Source organism: Bombina bombina, chromosome 10 (genome assembly GCF_027579735.1).
Source record: "Bombina bombina isolate aBomBom1 chromosome 10, aBomBom1.pri, whole genome shotgun sequence".
Lineage (NCBI taxonomy): Eukaryota > Metazoa > Chordata > Amphibia > Anura > Bombinatoridae > Bombina > Bombina bombina.
In genome coordinates, this window is record NC_069508.1 from 164,646,062 (window position 1) to 164,668,576 (window position 22,515).

Genomic DNA, 22,515 nt, shown 5'->3' on the forward strand with positions numbered 1-22,515 from the left:
ATGGATAGTCCGCAAATCCATTCAATTACTAGTGGGAATTCAACTCCTGGCCATCAGGAGGAGGCAAAGAACACCCCAGAAAAGCTGTTAAAGGGACATTAAACACTTTGAGATGGTAATATAAAATGATAAATTATATATATATATATAAAAACAGCTTTGCAATATGTTTTCATTATTTATTTTGTCCAATTTTCCTGCAATTCCATTCTGAAATTGTGAGCTTTTCAGTTCCTGTTAGAAATGGAAGTGCAGAACACTGTTATATTCCACACAGCCATTGGCTGTTCACTCTTTTGACCTATTTATAACTGTCCCTAATGGGCCACAACAATGAAGGTAACATAAGTTACAACATGGCAGCTCCCATCGTTTTATACACACTGAAACTTTACACTTATTTTGTCAATATTTAAACAGCTAATGAAATGTAAAAAAATACATCTACATGTTATTCTCAGACTAATCTTTTATTTGAATGCATCATTCATGCTAGCATGCATTTAGTGTTTAATGTCCCTTTAAGTATCACTCCCACTTCTCATAAACCCCTGTCCGAAGATATTTAATCCTTTTAATGGGTACTTTTCCCTGCAAGCAAGGATTGTGGCTACGCTGTGTCCATGTAATCCTCTTTATTAAGAGTCATGGTGGCTTTTAGCAGTTGGAAGATGGTGAGGTACTCCTTACTTAACTTCAAACATGTATGCTACCTCTATATAGAAAACCAGGGTTGTTTTCTCTTTTCTTTTTCTACAGGTCCCTGTCAGAGGTCTGCTGAGTCTGTCATACCTGAGAAGCTATTCCTGCCCTGTAGCTATATTCCACAGGTAAGTGCTTTTTATTCCTTCTAGGTGGTTAGGAGGATATAGCACTTCTGGGGGTTAATCCATTTCTCTTGTTAAGTGTATCCAGTCCACGGATCATCCATTACTTATGGGATATTCTCCTTCCCAACAGGAAGTTGCAAGAGGATCACCCACAGCAGAGCTGCTATATAGCTCCTCCCCTAACTGTCATATCCAGTCATTCTCTTGCAAGCCTCAACCAAGATGGAGGTCGTAAGAGGAGTGTGGTGTTTTATACTTAGTTTATTCTTCAATCAAAAGTTTATTTTCAAATTGTGCCCGAGTGTACTGTTTATCTCAGGCAGTATTTAGAAGAAGAATCTGCCTGCGTTTTCTATGATCTTAGCAGAAGTAACTAAGATCCATGGCTGTTCTCACATATTCTGAGGAGTGAGGTAACTTCAAAGAGGGAATGGCGTGCAGGTTTTCCTGCAATAAGGTATGTGCAGTTAATATTTTTCTAGGGATGGAATTTGCTAGAAAATGCTGCTGATACCGAACTAATGTAAGTAAAGCCTTAAATGCAGTGATAGCTATTGGTATCAGGCTTATTAATAGAGATGCATACTCTTATAAAAATGTAATATAAAACGTTTGCTGGCATGTTTAATCGTTTTTATATGTATTTGGTGATAAAACTTATTGGGGCCTAGTTTTTTTTCCACATGGCTGGCTTGAATTTGGCCTAGAAACAGTTTCCTTAGGCTTTCCACTGTTGTAATATGAGTGGGAGGGGCCTATTTTGCCATTTTTTTGCACAGCAAAAATTACAGACACAGACATCCAGCTTCTTCCTGCATGATCCAGGACATATCTGGAGGGCTCAAAAGGCTTCAAAGTCATTTTTGAGGGAGGTAAAAAGCCACAGTAGAGCTGTGGCAGTTGTGACTGAAGAAAAAAACAAAAAAAAAACGTTTTTGTCTTTTATTATTTTTTGGGTATTATCCATTTGCAAGTGGGTGCAATGCTCTGCTAACCTGTTACATACACTGTAAAAATTTCGTTAGTGTAACTGCCTTTTTTCACTGTGATTTCAAATTTTGACAAAATTTGTGTTTCTTAAAGGTGCAGTAACGTTTTTTATATTGCTTGTAAACTTGTTTAAAGTGTTTTCCAAGCTTGCTAGTCTCATTGCTAGTCTGTTTAAACATGTCTGACACAGAGGAAACTACTTGTTCATTATGTTTGAAAGCCATGGTGGAGCCCCATAGGAGAATGTGTACTAAATGTATTGATTTCACCTTAAACAGTAAAGATCAGTTTTTAACTATAAAAGAAATATCACCAGAAGATTCTGACGAGGGGGAAGTTATGCCGACTAACTCTCCCCACGTGTCAGACCCTTCGCCTCCCGCTCAGGGGATGCACGCTAATATGGCGCCAATTACATCAGGGACGCCCATAGCGATTATCTTGCAGGACATGGCTGCAATCATGAATAATACCCTGTCAGAGGTATTATCCAGGTTGCCTGAATTAAGAGGCAAGCGCGATTGCTCTGGGGTTAGGAGAAATACAGAGCGCGCAGATGCTGTAAGGGCCATGTCTGATACTGCGTCACAATATGCAGGTCATGAGCACGGAGAGCTTCAGTCTGTGGGTGTCATCTCTGATTCGGGGAATCCTGATTCAGAGATTTCTAATTTTAAATTTAAGCTTGAGAACCTCCGTGTGTTGCTTGGGGAGGTATTAGCTGCTCTGAATGACTTTAACACAGTTGCAGTACCAGAGAAATTGTGTAGGCTGGATAAATACTATGCGGTACCGGTGTGTACTGATGTTTTTCCTATACCTAAAAGGCTTACAGAAATTATTAGCAAGGAGTGGGATAGACCGGGTGTGCCTTTTTCCCCACCTCCTATATTTAGAAAAATGTTTCCAATAGACGCCACTACACGGGACTTATGGCAGGTGGAGGGAGCAGTTTCTACTTTAGCAAAGCGTACTACTATCCCGGTTGAGGACAGTTGTGCTTTTTCAGATCCAATGGATAAAAAATTGGAGGGTTACCTTAAGAAAATGTTTATTCAACAAGGTTTTATTTTACAGCCCCTTGCATGCATTGCGCCTGTCACGGCCGCGGCGGCATTCTGGTTTGAGGCCCTGGAAGAGGCCATCCATACAGCTCCATTGACTGAAATTATTGTCAAGCTTAGAACACTTAAGTTAGCTAACTCATTTGTTTCTGATGCCATTGTTCATTTGACTAAACTAACGGCTAAGAATTCCGGATTCGCCATCCAAGCGCGTAGGGCGCTATGGCTGAAATCCTCTAAAGCTGACGTGACTTCGAAGTATAAATTACTCAACATTCCTTTCAAGGGGCAGACCTTATTCGGGCCTGGTTTGAAGGAAATTATTGCTGACATTACTGGAGGTAAGGGTCACACCCTTCCTCAGGACAGGGCCAAAGCAAAGGCCAAACAGTCTAATCTTCGTGCCTTTTGAAATTTCAAGGCAGGTGCAGTATCAACTTCCTCCGCTTCAAAACAAGAGGGAACTTTTGCTCAATCTAAGCAGGCCTGGAAACCTAACCAGTCCTGGAACAAAGGCAAGCAGGCCAGAAAGCCTGCTGCTGCCTCTAAGACAGCATGAAGGAACGGCCCCCTATCCGGCGACGGATCTAGTAGGGGGCAGACTTTCTCTCTTCGCCCAGGCATGGGCAAGAGATGTTCAGGATCCCTGGGCGTTGGAGATCATATCTCAGGGATATCTTCTGGACTTCAAAGCTTCCCCTCCTCAAGGGAGATTTCATCTTTCAAGGCTATCTGCAAATCAGATAAAGAAAGAGGCATTCCTACAATGTGTGCAAGACCTCCTAGTTATGGGAGTGATCCATTGAGTTCCGCGGACGGAACAAGGACAGGGTTTTTATTCGAATCTGTTTGTGGTTCCCAAAAAAGAGGGAACCTTCAGACCAATTTTGGATCTAAAGATCTTAAACAAATTCCTCAGAGTTCCATCTTTCAAAATGGAAACTATTCGGACCATCCTACCCATGATCCAAGAAGGTCAGTACATGACCACAGTGGACTTAAAGGATGCCTACCTTCACATACCGATTCACAAAGATCATCATCGGTTTCTAAGGTTTGCCTTTCTAGACAGGCATTACCAATTTGTAGCTCTTCCCTTCGGGTTGGCTACAGCCCCGAGAATCTTTACAAAGGTTCTGGGCTCACTTCTGGCGGTTCTAAGACCGCGAGGCATAGCGGTGGCTCCGTGTCTAGACGACATCCTGATACAGGCGTCAAGATTTCAAGTTGCCAAGTCTCATACAGAGATAGTTCTGGCATTTCTGAGGTTGCACGGGTGGAAAGTGAACGAGGAAAAGAGTTCTCTATCCCCACTCACAAGAGTCTCCTTCTTAGGGACTCTTATAGATTCTGTAGAAATGAAAATTTACCTGACGGAATCCAGGTTATCAAAACTTCTAAATGCTTGCCGTGTTCTTCACTCCATTCCGCGCCCATCGGTAGCTCAGTGTATGGAGGTAATCGGCTTAATGGTAGCGGCAATGGACATAGGGCCATTTGCGCGCCTTCATCTCAGACCGCTGCAATTATGCATGCTGAGTCAGTGGAATGGGGATTACACAGATTTGTCCCCTCTGCTAAATCTGGATCAAGAGACCAGAGATTCTCTTCTCTGGTGGTTGTCTCGGGTACACCTGTCCAAGGGTATGACCTTTCGCGGGCCAGATTGGACAATTGTAACAACAGATGCCAGCCTTCTAGGTTGGGGTGCAGTCTGGAATTCCCTGAAGGCACAGGGATCGTGGACTCAGGAGGAGAAACTCCTTCCAATAAATATTCTGGAGTTAAGAGCGATATTCAATGCTCTTCTGGCTTGGCCTCAGTTAGCAACACTTAGGTTCATCAGATTTCAGTCGGACAACATCACGACTGTGGCTTACATCAACCATCAAGGGGGAACCAGGAGTTCCCTAGCGATGTTAGAAGTCTCAAATATAATTCGCTGGGCAGAGTAAAACTCTTGCCACCTGTCAGCAATCCATATCCCAGGCGTGGAGAACTGGGAGGCGGATTTTCTAAGTCATCAGACTTTTCATCCGGGGGAGTGGGAACTCCATCCGGAGGTGTTTGCTCAGTTGATTCATCGTTGGGGCAAACCAGAGTTGGATCTCATGACGTCTCGCCAGAACGCCAAGCTTCCTTGTTACGGATCCAGGTCCAGGGACCCAGAAGCGACGCTGATAGATGCTCTAGCAGCGCCTTGGTTCTTCAACCTGGCTTATGTGTTTCCACCGTTTCCTCTGCTCCCTCGACTGGTTGCCAAAATCAACCAAGAGAGAGCATCAGTGATTCTGATAGCACCTGCGTGGCCACGCAGGACTTGGTATGCAGACCTAGTGGACATGTCATCCTTTCCACCATGGACTCTGCCTCTAAGACAGGACCTTCTGATACAAAGTCCTTTCAATCATCCAAATCTAATTTCTCTGAGGCTGACTGCATGGAGATTGAAAGCTTGATTCTATCAAAGCGTGGCTTCTCCGAGTCAGTCATTGATACTTTAATACAGGCACGAAAGCCTGTTACCAGGAAAATCTACCACAAGATATGGAGTAAATATCTTTATTGGTGTGAATCCAAGAATTACTCATGGAGTAAGGTTAGGATTCCTAGAATATTGTCTTTTCTCCAAGAGGGCTTGGACAAAGGATTATCAGCTAGTTCCTTAAAGGGACAGATTTCTGCTCTGTCTATTCTTTTGCACAAGCGTCTGGCAGAGGTTCCAGACGTCCAGGCATTTTGCCAGGCTTTGGTTAGAATTAAGCCTGTGTTTAAACCTGTTGCTCCCCCGTGGAGCTTAAACTTGGTTCTTAAAGTTCTTCAAGGAGTTCTGTTGGAACCCCTTCATTCCATTGATATTAAACTTTTATCTTGGAAAGTTCTGTTTTTGATGGCTATTTCCTCGGCTCGGAGAGTCTCTGAGCTATCTGCCTTACAATGTGATTCTCCTTATCTGATTTTTCATGCAGATAAGGTAGTCCTGCGTACCAAACCTGGGTTTTTACCTAAGGTGGTTTCTAACAAGAATATCAATCAAGAGATTGTTGTTCCATCATTGTGTCCTAATCTTTCTTCAAAGAAGGAACGTCTTTTACATAATCTGGACGTAGTCCGTGCCTTGAAGTTTTACTTACAAGCTACTAAAGATTTTCGTCAAACATCTACCCTGTTTGTCGTTTACTCTGGACAGAGGAGAGGTCAAAAAGCTTCGGCAACCTCTCTCTCCTTTTGGCTTCGGAGCATAATACGCTTAGCCTATGAGACTGCTGGACAGCAGCCCCCTGAAAGGATTACAGCTCATTCTACTAGAGCTGTGGCTTCCACCTGGGCCTTTAAAAATGAGGCCTCTGTTGAACAGATTTGCAAGGCCGCGACTTGGTCTTCGCTTCACACTTTTTCCAAATTTTCCAAATTTGATACTTTTGCTTCTTCGGAGACTGTTTTTGGGAGAAAGGTTCTTCAGGCAGTGGTTCCTTCCGCTTAATCCTGCCTTGTCCCTCCCATCATCCGTGTACTTTAGCTTTGGTATTGGTATCCCATATGTAATGGATGATCCGTGGACTGGATACACTTAACAAGAGAAAACATAATTTATGCTTACCTGATAAATTTATTTCTCTTGTAGTGTATCCAGTCCACGGCCCGCCCTTTCCTTTTAAGGTAGGTCTAAATTTTAATTAAACTACAGTCACCACTGCACCCTATGGTTTCTCCTTTCTCTGTTTGTTTTCGGTCGAATGACTGGATATGACAGTTAGGGGAGGAGCTATATAGCAGCTCTGCTGTGGGTGATCCTCTTGCAACTTCCTGTTGGGAAGGAGAATATCCCATAAGTAATGGATGATCCGTGGACTGGATACACTACAAGAGAAATAAATTTATCAGGTAAGCATAAATTATGTTTTTGTGGCGTTCTGGGTATAATATCCCTTTACTGTGGGGATTGTATTGGCTAGCAGACCCAGGGTACTTCTGTTTGGGAGATAGGGCTAACTGTCCCTTTGCCTTTGTGAGGCTGGCTCTTGAGGGGTTAATTACTCATGTATTCCCTTATACCTTGGGGATTTGCCTTATGGTTGTCTGTGAGGATTGTGTATAATTTATATTTATTAGCCTTATTGTGTTAGTGTTTTGGTTCAGAAGTATCAGAACCAATACGTTTGCAGGGGAGATAGAAACAGCAGGCTCCGTTTGTATTTGGGATTACAGCCGACTGCACACAAGTCTGGTATTGCAGGGTCAATTCTGACACCTAATTCTAGTTTAAAAGAATCCTTGTACTAGGGATCTTTTTAATTTTGAACTGAAACTCCAAGCGCTGCAGATGCACGCATTTTTCTGTTGGTGGCACATATTTTATTTTAGTTGCCGTCAGCTGCGCTTCCATTGAGTGGATCTTCTACAGTCAGTTCACTCAACCTGTTGCTAGTAGCGGCTTGTTGATCGGACGATCTTGAGTGTTGAAGGAGCAGTTAATAGCTCTGAGCTTCATTTATTTAAGTCTCCTAGATTTTAGGGATTGTTTGTAGTCCTACAATCAGCTCCCTGCATCCTTGTGTCACTGGAGGGGTGAGTTTACCTCAGCAATGCTGGGGATATAGAAGTGCCCGTGTCCTTAGACTTATTTTCTATATAAACCTTTGTTTTGTTTTTTTGCTGTTAAATGTTTGTTTTATTCTGTGATTTCTACTGGGAATCAGTACGTTTGCTGGACTTGTGGATTCTGATATCTCCTTGCCTTGACGAAAAAAGTTATCCCCCTTGTGCAGTTCTGTTCCACATGTGTTAACAAATTGCTGCTTTCCAAAAATGTAGATTCCCCCTCAAAGACACATATCTCTCAGAATAATGTTATCCATGACATGCCTCATCTTTCTCCTCAGACATCCCAGTTTCTAGCAGTTACACAAGCAGTACCCTGCGGTTCCTCTTAGTCAGCTCTTTGGGGTATATTTTTACCAGGTGATTTTGCTGTACGACTAACTTCTGCCTTTTCTGCAGCCCTGAGTGCTTTACGTATTGCTGATAAAAGAAAACAAAAATATAAAGCACTTCTGAATCTGCCAAGGCTGCTTTAGTCAGTCTATCTCAGCTTTCTGAGGAGGATCACTCCTCAGAGGCCTCTATAGGGTGAGATTTCTGATTCTGAATCTGCTGTTGCTAGTACAGCGGACTCAGAGGAGGTAAATGTTAGATTTAAGCTTGAACACCTCCGTTTATTTTTTAAAGAGGTTCTAGCTACATTGGAGGGCTCTGATACTATAGTCGCAGAGACTCCTAAAAGGGCTAATAAACTTAACAGAGTTTTTTATGTCAAACCTACATCTGTGGAAGTATTTCCTATTCCAGATCGTATGTCTGACATTATTGCTCAGGAATGGAAGAAGCCGGGTGTTCCTTTTTCCCTGTCTCCTGTTTTTAAAAAAGATGTTTCCTGTTGCTAACTCTGTGCACGATCTTTGGTGCACTGTTCCTAAAGTAGAGGGTGCTATATCCACTTTAGCCAAGAGAATCACTATTCCTCTAGAGGATAGTTCCTCCTTTAAGGACCCTATGGATAGGAAACTGGAGGGTTTCTTAAGAAAGATGTTTCTACACCAGGGTTTACAATGGCAACCGGTTGCTGGTGCGGCGTCTTATTGGTGCAACTCCTAGTCTGATCTGAGTTGGAGGAGACTACTATAGAGGAGATCCAGGATAGGGTCAAGGCTTTAAAGATGGATAATACCTTTATCTGTGATGCCAGCATGCAAGTAATTAGTTTGAGGTAAAGATTTCTAGCTTTGCCATTTTTTCTCGCAGATCCCTGTGGCTAAAGTCTTGGTCTGCTGATGTGACATATAAGTCTAAACTTCTGTCTTTGCCCTTTAAGGGCAAGGCTTTATTTGGTCCTGGTCTGGCTGAAATAATTTCCACTGTTACTGGTGGAAAGGGAGCCTTTCTGCCACAGGGCAAGGGTAGACCCAAGGGTCGCCAGAATTCTAATTTTCATTCCTTTCGCAACTTCAAAGGACATAAATCCTCCTCATCTTCTAAACCTGAGCAAGCCAAGACCTCAAGGAGATCTTTCAAGCCTTGGAACAAGGGTAAGCAATTCAAGAAGCCTTCCACTGCGTCTTAATCAGCATGAAGGGTCCGCCCCCGAACCAGTCACGGATCAGGTGGGGGCAGGTTTTCCTTCTTTCAGCAGGCTTGGATTTACGACGTCCCAGATCCTTGGGCAGTAGAAGTGGTCTCCCAGGGGTACAGAATTGGTTTCAAATCTTGTCCTCCCAGAGGCAGATTTCGTCTGTCAAGATTATCTGCAAACCAGTTAAAGACAGAGGTTTTCTTAAACTATGTAAAGTATCTTGCTTCTCTAGGAGTGATTGTCCCAGTTCTTCTGGCGGAACAAGGTCAAGGATTTTATTCCAACCTATCCGTGGTTCCCAAGAAAGAGGGAACTTTTCGACCCATTTTGTTTTTCAACAAATTTCTCAAGGTTCCATCCTTCAAAATGGAGACTATAGGTTCTATTCTCCCTTTAATTCAGGAGGATCAGTTCATGACTACCATTGACCTGAAAGATGCGTACCTTCATATTCCTATTCACAAGGAACATTTCCAATTGCTTCGGTTTGCCTTTCTGGACAAACACTTCCAATTTGTAGCCCTTCCTTACGGGCTTGTCACTGACCCTCAAATCTTTACAAAGGTTCTAGGGGCTCTTCTGGCAGTGATCAGATCTCAGGGAATTGCGGTGGCTCCGTACATGGACTGTATCTTGGTTCAGGCGCCATCTTTTCATATAGCAATTTTCATGGGTTACTTAAGGGCTCAGGGACTATGGTCTCAGGAGGAGTCTGTCCTCCCTATAAATATACTAGAGTTGAGAGCCATCTACAATGCTCTGATAGCTTGGCCTCAATTGAGTTTGGTCCGGTTTATCAGATTCCAATCAGACAACATTACTTTGGTGGCGTATATCAACCACCAGGGAGGACCTTGGAGCTCATTAGCCATGAAGGAGGTGACTCACGTTCTCCAGTGGATGGAGTCTCACAATTGTCACTTATCTGCCATCCACATCACAGGGGTGGACAACTGGAAAGCGGATTTTCTGAGCAGGCAGACTTTTCATCCAGGGGAGTGGAACCTCCATCCGGAAGTATTCTATGATAACTCGCAGGTGGGCGGTTCTGCAGTTGGATCTGATGGCGTCTCATCTAAAGGCCAAACTTCCAAATACGGATCATGAGCAAGGGATCAGCAAGCAGGCTGGTTGACACTCTGGCAGTTCCTTTCCATTCTTTTCCCAAATTCTACAAAGGAAAGTTCTTCAAGCGGTGGTGCCTTCTGTGTCCTCTAGCTTGGGTATTGGTTCCCACTAGTAATTGAATGGATTCACTGACTCTCCATGCCATTGGAAAGAAAACAAAATTTATGCTTACTTAATAATAAATTCTTTTCTTTTCAGGCATGGAGAGTCCACGACCCTCTCCAAATATTCATTTTAAGACGGCTTTTGTTTATTTCTAAACCTCAGACACCTCTATAACCTTTTGTGCCCTCTTCTCTTTCCATATTCCTTTGGCTGAATGACTGGGGTTTTATGGGAAGTGGGAGTGATACTTAACAGCTTTGCTGGGGTGTTCTTTGCCTCCTCCTGGTGGCCAGGAGTTTAATTCCCCTTAGTAATTGAATGGATTTGTGGACTCTCCATGCCAGGAAAGAAAATAATTTAGCAGGTAAGCATAAATGTTGTTTTTACACACATTTCCTATACTACCGCTTGTATTTAGTGCATGAACACCTAAGTGGGCTTTACCTACAAACTGTCATTGGCTCCAAACACTGAAACTAAAATCATCTTGTCCGTAGGCCTAAAACAAATGTTACATGATGTCTGCTTCATGATGCCGCTTGAAATGTGAAGAAAAAATAATTTATTAGTAACTAAAAATCTTGTTTACTATTTTCAACTGCATATTATTTTTCTTTTACTTTACATGAAACTGTTTCAGATGCCCCTTTATGTTCATATTTCGTTCTTACCAGGTCTGGGAATTGAGCGATATAGACCATGATGGACTCTTGGACAGAGATGAATTTGCAGTTGTAAGTAAATATTCATTTATTTTTAATAAAACATGAGCTGAAATTTCAGTGCATGGACGTAAGAATGTCTGTCTTGGCTTCCAGGCCATGCTTCTGGTGTACTCTGCCCTGGAGAAAGAGCCGGTGCCTATGTCATTGCCACCTGCTCTGGTGCCACCTTCAAAAAGGAAAGCAAGTAGTGTTGCAGTTTCCACGCCGTTAATCCCTCCTCCCCCAATGCCGCCTTCAAAAGAACCACGGCAGCCACTTCCACAAGTTGGAATTCAGCCCACAAAACCACCACCAGCAGCACCACAGGTCAGTGAATAAATATCTAGCTCTTTGTATTTATCTCTAAATGTTTAACTAGTTCAGCATGTTACCTGTAAAGTGCTGGACACATCTGCTCAGTTATATACCACTACTGATGTGTGATTAGCAGTGAGCTTGTATCATTAGCAGTGAGCTTGAATCATGCTAACACTGCATCATTATGTTCTGTAACATTAGCTGTGAGCTTGTATCATGCTAACACTCTGCGTCATGATCTGTAACATTAGCGGTGAGCTTATATCATGCTAACACTCTGCGTCATTATGTTCTGTAGCATTAGCAGTGAGCTTGTATCATGCTATCACTCCGTGTCATTATGTTCTGTAGCATTAGCAGTGAGCTTGTATCATGTTAATACTCTGCGTCATTATGTTCTGTAACATTAGCAATGAGCTTGTATCATTAGCAATGAGCTTGTATCATATTAACACTCTGCGTCATTATGTTCTGTAGCTTTAGCGGTGAGCTTGTATCATGCTAACACTCTGCGTCATTATGTTCTGTAACATTAGCAATGAGCTTGTATCATGCTAACACTCTGCGTCGTTATGTTGTGTAACATTAGCAGTGAGCTTGTATCATTAGCAGTGAGCTTGAATCATGCTAACACTGCATCATTATGTTCTGTAACATTAGCTGTGAGCTTGTATCATGCTAACACTCTGCGTCATGATCTGTAACATTAGCGGTGAGCTTGTATCATGCTAACACTCTGCGTCATTATGTTCTGTAGCATTAGCAGTGAGCTTGTATCATGCTAACACTGCGTCATTATGTTCTGTAACATTAGCAGTGAGCTTGTATCATTAGCAGTGAGCTTGTATCATATTAACAATCTGCGACATTATGTTCTGTAACATTAGCAATGAGCTTGTATCATGCTAACACTCTGCGTTGTTCTGTTGTGTAACATTAGTAGTGAGCTTGTATCATGCTAACACTGCATCATTATGTTCTGTAACATTAGCAGTAAGCTTGTATAATTAGCAGTGAGCTTGTATCATGCTAACAGTGCGTCATTATGTTCTCTAACATTAGCAGTGAGCTTGTATCATTAGCAGTGAGCTTGTATCATATTAACAATCTGCGACATTATGTTCTGTAACATTAGCAATGAGCTTGTATCATGCTAACACTCTGCGTTGTTCTGTTGTGTAACATTAGTAGTGAGCTTGTATCATGCTAACACTGCATCATTATGTTCTGTAACATTAGCAGTAAGCTTGTATAATTAGCAGTGAGCTTGTATCATGCTAACAGTGCGTCATTATGTTCTCTAACATTAGCAGTGAGCTTGTATCATGCTAACACTCTGCAGCATTATGTTCTGTAACATTTGCTGTGAGCTTTTATCATGCTAACATTCTGCATCATTATCTTCTGTAACATTAGCAGTGAGCTTGTATCATGCTAACAATCTGCATCATTATGTTCTGTAGCATTAGTGGTGAGCTTGTATTATGCTAACATTCTGCATCATTATGTTCTGTAACATTAGCAGTGAGCTTGTATCATGCTAACATTCTGCATCATTTTGTTCTGTAACATTAGCAGTGAGCTTGTATCATGCTAACACTCCGCGTCATTATGTTCTGTAGCATTAGCAGTGAGCTTGTATCATGCTAATACTCTGCGTCGTCATTTTCTGTAACATTAGCAGTGAGCTTGTATCATGCTAACACTCTGCAGCATTATGTTCTGTAACATTTGCTGTGAGCTTGTATCATGCTAACATATTGCATCATTATGTTCTGTAACATCAGCAGTAAGCTTGTATCATTAGCAGTGAGCTTGTATCATGCTAACACTCTGCGTCATTATGTTCTGTAAAATTAGCAGTGAGCTTGTATCATTAGCAGTGAGCTTGTATCATGCTAACACTCTGCGGCATTATGTTCTGTAACATTAGCAGTGAGCTTGTATCATGCTAACATATTGCATCATTATGTTCTGTAACATCAGCAGTAAGCTTGTATCATTAGCAGTGAGCTTGTATCATGCTAACACTCTGCGTCATTATGTTCTGTAGAATTAGCGGTGAGCTTGTATCATGCTAACATTCTGCGTCATTATGTTCTGTAACATTAGCAGTGAGCTTGTATCATGCTAACACACTGCGTCATTATGTTCTGTAACATTAGCAGTGAGCTTGTATCATGCTAACACTCTGCGTCATTATGTTCTGTAACATTAGCAGTGAGCTTGTATCATGCTAACACTCTGTGTCATTATATTCTGTAACATTAGCAGTGAGCTTGTATCATTAGCAGTGAGCTTGCATCATATTAACACTCTGCTTCATTATGTTCTGTAACATTAGCGGTGAGCTTGTATCATGCTAACACTGCGTCATTATGTTCTGTAACATTAGCAGTGAGCTTGTATCATTAGCAGTGAGCTTGTATCATGCTAACACTGCATCATTATGTTCTGTAACATTAGCAGTGAGCTTGTATCATGCGAACACTCTGCGTTATTATGTTTTGTAGAATTAGCGGTGAGCTTGTATCATGCTAACATTCTGCGTCATTATGTTCTGTAACATTAGCTGTGAGCTTATATCATGCTAACACTGCATCATTATGTTCTGTAACATTAGCAGTGAGCTTGTATCATTAGCAGTGAGCTTGTATCATGCTAACACTGCATCATTATGTTCTATAACATTAGCAGTGAGCTTGTATCATGTTAACACTCTGCGTCATGTTCTGTAGCATTAGCGGTGAGCCTGTATCATGTTAACACTGCGTCATTATGTTCTGTAACATTAGCAGTGAGCTTGTATCATGCGAACACTCTGCGTTATTATGTTTTGTAGAATTAGCGGTGAGCTTGTATCATGCTAACATTCTGCATCATTATGTTCTGTAACATTAGCGGTGAGCTTGTATCATGCTAACACTCTGCGTCATTATGTTCTGTAACATTAGCGGTGAGCTTGTATCATGTTAACACTCTGCGTCATTATGTTCTATAACATTAGCGGTGAGCTTGTATCATTAGCAGTGAGCTTGTATCATATTAAGACTCTGCGTCATTATGTTCTGTAGCATTAGCGGTGAGCTTGTATCATGCTAACACTCTGCGTCGTTATGTTGTGTAACATTAGCAGTGAGCTTGTATCATGCTAACACTGCATCATTATGTTCTGTAACATTAGAAATGAGCTTGTATCATGCTAACACTGCGTTGTTATGTTGTGTAACATTAGCAGTGAGCTTGTATCATGCTAACACTCTGCGTCGTTATGTTGTGTAACATTAGCAGTGAGCTTGTATCATGCTAACACTGCATCGTTATGTTCTGTAACATTAGCAGTAAGCTTGTATAATTAGCAGTGAGCTTGTATCATGCTAACACTGCGTCATTATGTTCTCTAACATTAGCGGTGAGCTTGTATCATGCTAACACTCCGCGTCATTATGTTCTGTAGCATTAGCAGTGAGCTTGTATCATGCTAATACTCTGCGTCGTCATGTTCTGTAACATTAGCAGTGAGCTTGTATCATGCTAACACTCTGCAGCATTATGTTCTGTAACATTTGCTGTGAGCTTGTATCATTAGCAGTGAGCTTGTATCATGCTAACACTCTGCGGCATTATGTTCTGTAACATTTGCTGTGAGCTTGTATCATTAGCAGTGAGCTTGTATCATGCTAACACTCTGCGGCATTATGTTCTGTAACATTAGCAGTGAGCTTGTATCATGCTAACATATTGCATCATTATGTTCTGTAACATCAGCAGTGAGCTTGTATCATTAGCAGTGAGCTTGTATCATGCTAACACTCTGCGTCATTATGTTCTGTAGAATTAGCGGTGAGCTTGTATCATGCTAACATTCTGCGTCATTATGTTCTGTAACATTAGCGGTGAGCTTGTATCATGCTAACACTCCGCGTCATTATGTTCTGTAGCATTAGCGGTGAGCTTGTATCATGCTAATACTCTGCGTCGTCATGTTCTGTAACATTAGCAGTGAGCTTGTATCATGCTAACACTCTGCAGCATTATGTTCTGTAACATTTGCTGTGAGCTTGTATCATTAGCAGTGAGCTTGTATCATGCTAACACTCTGTGGCATTATGTTCTGTAACATTAGCAGTGAGCTTGTATCATGCTAACATATTGCATCATTATGTTCTGTAACATCAGCAGTGAGCTTGTATCATTAGCAGTGAGCTTGTATCATGCTAACACTCTGCGTCATTATGTTCTGTAGAATTAGCGGTGAGCTTGTATCATGCTAACATTCTGCGTCATTATGTTCTGTAACATTAGCGGTGAGCTTGTATCATGCTAACACTCTGCGTCATTATGTTCTGTAGCATTAGCAGTGAGCTTGTATTATGTTAACACTCTCTGAGGCTGAATTATCAAATGTCTGTCGGACCTGATCCGAAAGTGCGGATCAGGTTCCTCAGAGATCGCTGAATGCGGAGAGCAATACGCTCTCCATATTCAGTATTGCACCAGCAGCTCACAAGAGCTGCTGGTGCAACGCCGCCCCCTGCAGACAGGGTGGTGTCAATCAACCCGATCGTACTTGATCGGGTTGAATTGTGGTGATTCCTGTCCGCTTGCTCAGAGCAGGCGGACAGGATTATGGAGCAGTGGTCTTTTGACCGCTGTTTCATAACTGCTGTTTCTGGCTAGTCTGATGACTCGCCAGAAACACGGGCCCACAAGCTCCATACGGAGCTTGATAAATGGGCTCTCTGCGTCATTATGTTCTGTAACAGCAGTGAGCTTGTATCATGTTAACACTGCATCTTGTTCTGTAACATTAGCTGTGAGCTTGTATCATGCTAACACTCTGCGTCATTATGTTCTGTAGCATTATCAGTGGGCTTGTATCATGCTAACACTCTGCGTTATTATGTTCTGTAACATTAGCAGTGAGCTTGTATCATGCAAACACTCTGCGTCATTATGTTCTGTAACATTAGCAGTGAGCTTGTATCATGCTAACACTCTGCATCATTATGTTCTGTAACATTAGCAGTGAGCTTGTATCATGCTAACACTCTGCATCATTATGTTCTGTAACATTAGCTGTGAGCTTGTATCATGCTAACACTGCATCTTGTTCTGTAACATTAGCTGTGAGCTTGTATCATGCTACACTCTGCGTCATTATGTTCTGTAACATTAGCAGTGGGCTTGTATCATGCTTGCTAACACTCTGCGTCATTATGTTCTGTAACATAAACAGTGAGCTTGTATCATGCTAACACTCTGCGTCATTATGTTCTGTAACATTAGCAGTGAGCTTGTATCATGTTAACACTGCGTCATTATGTTCTGTAACATTAGCAGTGAGCTTGTATCATGTTAACACTCAGTGTCATTATGTTCTGTAACATTAGCAGTGAGCTTGTATCATGTTAACACTGCGTCATTATGTTCTGTAATATTAGCTGTGAGCTTGTATCATGCTAACACTCTGCGTCATTATGTTCTGTAACTTCAGCGGTGAGCTTGTGTCATGCTAACACTCTGCATTATTATGTTCTGTAACATTAGCAGTAAGTTTGTGTCATGCTAACACTCTGTGTCATAATGTTCTGCAACATTAGCTGTGAGCTTGTATCATACTAACACTCTCTATCTATCTATCTATTGGGTTCTTGTAAAGTGCGGCTATTCACCTGTAAGGGTCTCAAGGCGCTGAGGGTTGCAGTTCAGTCGAAGAGCCAGGTCTTGAGGTCCTTTCTGAACTTAGATAGGGCGGTAGCTTGTCTGAGGTGCAGCGGGAGGGTGTTCCAAGTCCTGGCTGCCAGGTGAGAGAAGGATCTGCCTCCCGCTGTTGTTTTCCTGATGCGGGGGATGACTGCGAGGGCTTGGTCAGCTGATCGAAGTTGTCTGGCGGGGTGTAAAAGGTAACGCAGTGTTTCAAGTATTCAGGACCGATGTTGTGGAGGGCCTTGAATGCGTGGGTGAGAAGTTTGAAGGTTATTCTTTTGTTGATGGGGAGCCAGTGCTGGTTCCTCAGGTGTTTGGTGATGTGGCATTGACGAGGGATGTCGAGGATTAGTCTGGCCGAGGCGTTCTGGATGCGCAGTAGTCTCTTTTGGAGCTTGATGGTGGAGCCGTCGTAGAGTGTGTTGCTATAGTCCAGTCGGATGCTGACGAGGGCGTGGGTGACAGTCTTCCTGGTCTCGGTTGGGATCCATTTGAAGATCTTTCGCAGCAGGTGAAGTGTGTGGAAGCATGCAGAGGAAACGGCGTTGATTTGTCGGTCCATGGAGAGCGATGAGTCCAGGATGACGCCTAGATTTCGTGCATGGTCGGTGGGGGTTGGACGATGTCCAAGGGCTGTGGGCCACCAGGAGTTATTCCAGGCGGATGTGGTGGGACCGAGGAGGAGGACTTTGGTCTTGTCTGCGTTCAGCTTTGGCAGTTGTAGCTCATCCAGGGGGCGACTGCTGTCAGCCCTTCGTGGACATTTCTCTTGGCGGTAGTGAAGGGTCACTGGTGAGTGAGATGATTAGCTTGGTGTCATCGGCGTAGGAGACGATGTTAAGGTCGTGTCTTCGGGCGATGGTGGTGAGAGGGGCCATGTAGATGTTGAATAGGGTGGGGCTCAGCGAAGAGCCTTGGGGTACACTGCAGCTGATTTCTGTGGGCTTGGAGGTGAAGGGTGGGAGTCTAACTTTCTGGGTTCTGCCGGTGAGGAAGGAGGGGATCCATTTCAGGGCTTTGTCGCGTATGCCAGCATCATGTAGACGGGTGCGGAGGTTGAGGTGGAAGACAGTGTTGAATGCTGCTGAGAGGTCTAGGAGAATGAGGGCGGCGGTCTCTCCTCGGTTGAGTAGGGCGAGGATGTCGTCTGTGGCGGCGAGGAGGGCAGTCTCGGTGCTCTGGTTGCTCCTGAAACCGGATTGGGAGGGGTTCAGGGTGTGATTGGCCTCAATGTAATCAACGAGTTGTGCGTTGATGGACTTCTCAATGACTTTGGCTGTAAAGGGGAGCAGAGAGATTGGACGATAGTTCTTCGGATCATTGGGGTCAGCCGTGGGTTTTTTCAGTAGGGGTTTTAATTCTGCTTGCTTCCAATCATCCGGGAAGGTGCCGGTTTGGATGGAGCAGTTGATGGTGCTGCAGAGCTTGGGGGCGATGGTGTAACCCGCTTTGTTGAATATGTGATGCGGGCATGGGTCTGAGGGTGCTCCGGAGTGGATCGATCTCATGATTCTGATGGTGTTCTCTGTGGTGAGGGGGCTCCAGATGGTCCGTGGGGGGTAGGTGGTGGTGTATTTGGATGAGGTATCAGTGGGAGTTGGTGGGTAGGCAGTGGTGGGTGAGTTCTGGGGCGTGAAGCTGTCATAGATGTCGACGATCTTGCGGTTAACGGCCGTTGCAAGGTTATCGCAGAGGTCCTGGAAGGGCGGGATGTCGTTGATGTCGCTGTTGGGATTGGAGAATTCCTTGATGACACTGATTAGCTCCTTGCTGTTGTGGACGTTGGCATTGATTCTATCTTGGATGGCTGTCTTCTTGGTGGTTTTGATGAGGTGGTGGTGGGTAGTGATGGCTTCTTTGTAGGCTGTTTTATTCGCCGGGGTCTTGCTGGATCTCCAGGTCTTTTCCAATTGCCTGCAATGGCGTTTGGAGTCCTGGAGGGCCGGGGTGAACCAACTAGCCTTGTTGGTGGGTTGGCGGTTGGACGGTTTCTTGAGAGGGGCGAGGGTGTTGGCGCAGTCTGTGAACCAGTGGTGGAGGTTGCGGGCGGAGGAGTTGGCATCTGTGGAGGTAGCTGGGGGGCACTTGTTCAGGGTGGAGTGTAGTTGGTCTTCGGTAATGTTCCAGTATCTGCGGGGCGGGTGGTGCTGCCTGAGGTGTGTGGTGGGTTTGTTGAAGGAAAAGTGTATACAATGGTGGTCGGTCCAATGGAGTTCGGTGATGTGGTTGCCTGCAGCGAAGATAGGGTCAAGGGTGTGTCCGGCTAAGTGGGTTGGGGAGTTGACGAGTTGCTTCAGTCCGATGGTTCCAAGGTTTTCTAAGAGGTTGGCGGTGTTATGGTCGTTGGGGTTGTCTAGGTGAAAATTGAGGTCACCGAGGAGGATGTAGTCTGTTGAGGCGAGGGCGTGGGGTGCGATGAGGTCGGTGATGGAGTCACAGAAGGCAGGACTCTGCGTCATTATGTTCTGTAACATTAGCAGTGAGCTTGTATCATGTTAACACTCTGCATCATTATGTTCTGTAACATTAGCAGTGAGCTTGTATCATGTTAACACTCTGCGTCATTATGTTCTGTAACATTAGCAGTGAGCTTGTATCATGTTAACACTCCGCATCATTATGTTCTGTAACATTAGCAGTGAGCTTGTATCATGTTAACACTCTGCATCATTATGTTCTGTAACATTAGCGGTGCGCTTTTGTCATGCTAACACTCTGCATTATTATGTTCTGTAACATTAGCGGTGAGCTTGCATCATGTTAACACTCTGCGTCATTATGTTCTGTAACATTAGCGGTGAGCTAGTACCATATTAATTCTGGGCATTGTCCATCTGTAACATTAGGGCTGAGCTTCTACAATGCCAATATTCTTCATTATTATATTTTGCAACATTAGTGCTGGAGATAACTTACCTGAACAGAGCTACATTTATTGTTTACAGTGGGTCGTTTCGCACACAGAAAAAAATAAATATGATGAGATCTTCCAGACCCTGGACAAAGACATGGACGGCCTGGTTTCTGGGATAGAAGTGCGTGAGATCTTCCTGAAGACGGGCCTGCCGTCAGCTTTGCTGGCACATATCTGGTAATATCATGCTTTGTCACAGAGCTCCAGAATAGTTTTATTATTAAGATTGTTGCTTCCGATAGTTTTCAACAAAAATAAAACTCCACAAATGTCCTCCGCTAGACTAATAGGTTGCATATGTAGCTTTTTTATGTAGTTTTATTATATATTGTTTAATCTTTTCAATGCGATACAGTTTTACAGGCTTAAAAATGGGGTGTTGTTTTGAGTGCTCAAAAAACATTTGATATACTAGCTTGCTGTTAAACCAAAATGGAATATAAGCAAACATTTTAATTAAACGAACACTAAACCCAAATTTTTTCTTTCATGATTCGGGTGGAGCATGCCATTTTAAGCAACTTTCTAATTTACTCCAATTATCAACTTTTCTTCCTTATCTTGGTGTAGTTATTTGAAAAGCAGCAATGTAAAGCTTAGGAGCCGGCCCATTTTTGGTTCAGAGCCCTGGCCAGCGCTTGCTGATTGGTGGCTACATTTAGCTACCCAGGAGCTGAACCAAAAATGGGTCGGCTCCTAAGCTTTACATTCCTGATTTTCAAATAAAGATACAATGAGAACGAAGAAAAAATTATAAAAGGAGTAAATGAGAAAGTTGCTTAAAATTGCATGCTCTATCTGAATCATAAAAGAAAAAAAAATGGATTTAGTTTCCCTTTAATCTTTTTTATAGATTCAATATTTTTTGTGACTTTTTCTATTTGATTTTATGAAATGGAATTTACGTCACGTTTAATGGGACCTTACGGTCAGTAGTTTGCTGTTTGTAATGGGATATGATGATCAGTAGTTTGCTGAGACTGTACAGCTGTGTTTAATAAATAGTATCCCTTTAAAATCACTTTTGTCTTTAGAAATGTGATGATTATAATCTCCTGCATATCAGACACAAAGATTTCATTTAGATGGCTTATACCTGTTCAGTGCAGGGGCCAGTAGGCAGTGAGCAAATACAATAATATGATGATGTTTAGGATATGTTTTTTTGTTGTGACGCTAGGCTCTACGTGCTCAGGTAAGGCAGTGATTTAACTAGAGTATTTCTTGTTGCCTGTGCAGGACTCTCTGTGACACCAACGACTGCGGGAAACTCTCGAAAGAGCAGTTCGCTCTGGCTTTTTATTTCATTAACCAGCGGTTGTCAAAGGGTATCGACCCACCTCATCTTCTCACCCCTGAAATGATCCCTCCATCTGAGAGGATAGCAGCAGCCAATGTAAGTTTTTGTGAATTCATGAGTATGTATAATCTAGTGCTGCTTAGTTCCTAATAGTGGATCCAAACAGTATGCGTAACTGCTTTAGTAAATCCGGCCTATACATATTTTCTTCCGCTCCTTAATATTGTGTATTATTCACTTGGAGCATATTTCGGTTATTACTTCTATGTGATGATCTCATGCAGAACTACAGTACTTTACAAAGTGAAATACTTTTATGTCATGGTAACCGTGCTGTGGTCTTGCAGGGGATGGTATCACTAGGGAAGGCCCTGTACTGACTGCTGACCAGCGGGTAATATTTAGTTATTTGTTACAGTAGTAGTTTAACTGACAATATTCCACCAAAAGCTGTGATACATATCATCTTTATGTAAACCTTTATTTACAGTGCTATTGGGGAAATGCTTGTGGTGATACCATGTGTAAGGTATGAGACAAATTTAATGGGACATTAAACTTAATGTTATATACACATAGTTTATGTTGTCAGTGAACCATTGCAAACATCTGCATACAAAATGATCATAATTGCTTAGAACTTTAATTTGTAAGCAAATTAAATTAAAGAAACAAATTGGCAAATTAATACTACTATGTGTCTATATATATATATATATATATATTTGAGTTTACTGTCTCTTCATTTGACTTGCATCTTGACTTACTGTGTAGCATGTGGGCTCATTACCGGACAAGGCTACTGACTTTATCATAATTTTCAGTGTACTCTCAACAGCCGGCCGTCTTCAGCCCTTGTAATTTGCATTTTGTGTTATGAGTTTGTTATATGCTTGTATGACAGGGCCCCAAGTTACTAATCTAAGTTACTGACTTGCTTGTAACTTGCTTGTTCTGGCTTGCTCTGCTGCACTAACTGACTCTTCTGGTTTGCTTTTTTCTGCTCTGTTCTAGTTTGCGGGACTATTTTTTTCCCATCTGCCTCAATCTGTTTTCCAACTATCTCTAATATTCCTAACTTTCGCCTGTCTGGCTCTGGCTTCGCAAGGTTAGAAATTTTACTATTTTGCTTACTTTTATTTTTGTTTTGTTCCCAAATCCTTAGTAATCTGCTACTGCATGCCAGGCCTGGGCTATTTGCACTGTATATTCTCTTGTTTTATTGTGATGACAACACATGAGCTAATCTTAACAATCTTTCACAGTTTCTTGTGTGACAGCACTTAAAGGGACAGTATACACCAATTTTTATATATCTGCATG

General features: G+C 42.6%; 1 protein-coding gene across 3 annotated transcripts in view; it reads left to right on the forward strand.

Moving 5' to 3' along the window:
- EPS15 (epidermal growth factor receptor pathway substrate 15) overlaps positions 1-22,515 on the forward strand; it is a 269,067-nt gene that overhangs the window by 77,937 nt on the left and 168,615 nt on the right. For 2 of the 3 annotated variants that reach the window (XM_053693489.1, XM_053693491.1), the window contains 5 exons: positions 10,922-10,981; positions 11,066-11,278; positions 19,924-20,069; positions 21,132-21,288; positions 21,683-21,721. In XM_053693489.1, coding sequence (XP_053549464.1) covers positions 10,922-10,981; positions 11,066-11,278; positions 19,924-20,069; positions 21,132-21,288; positions 21,683-21,721 — 615 coding nt within the window. The remainder of the gene's footprint in view (positions 1-10,921; positions 10,982-11,065; positions 11,279-19,923; positions 20,070-21,131; positions 21,289-21,682; positions 21,722-22,515) is intronic. The other variant, XM_053693490.1, reaches the window with a different exon arrangement.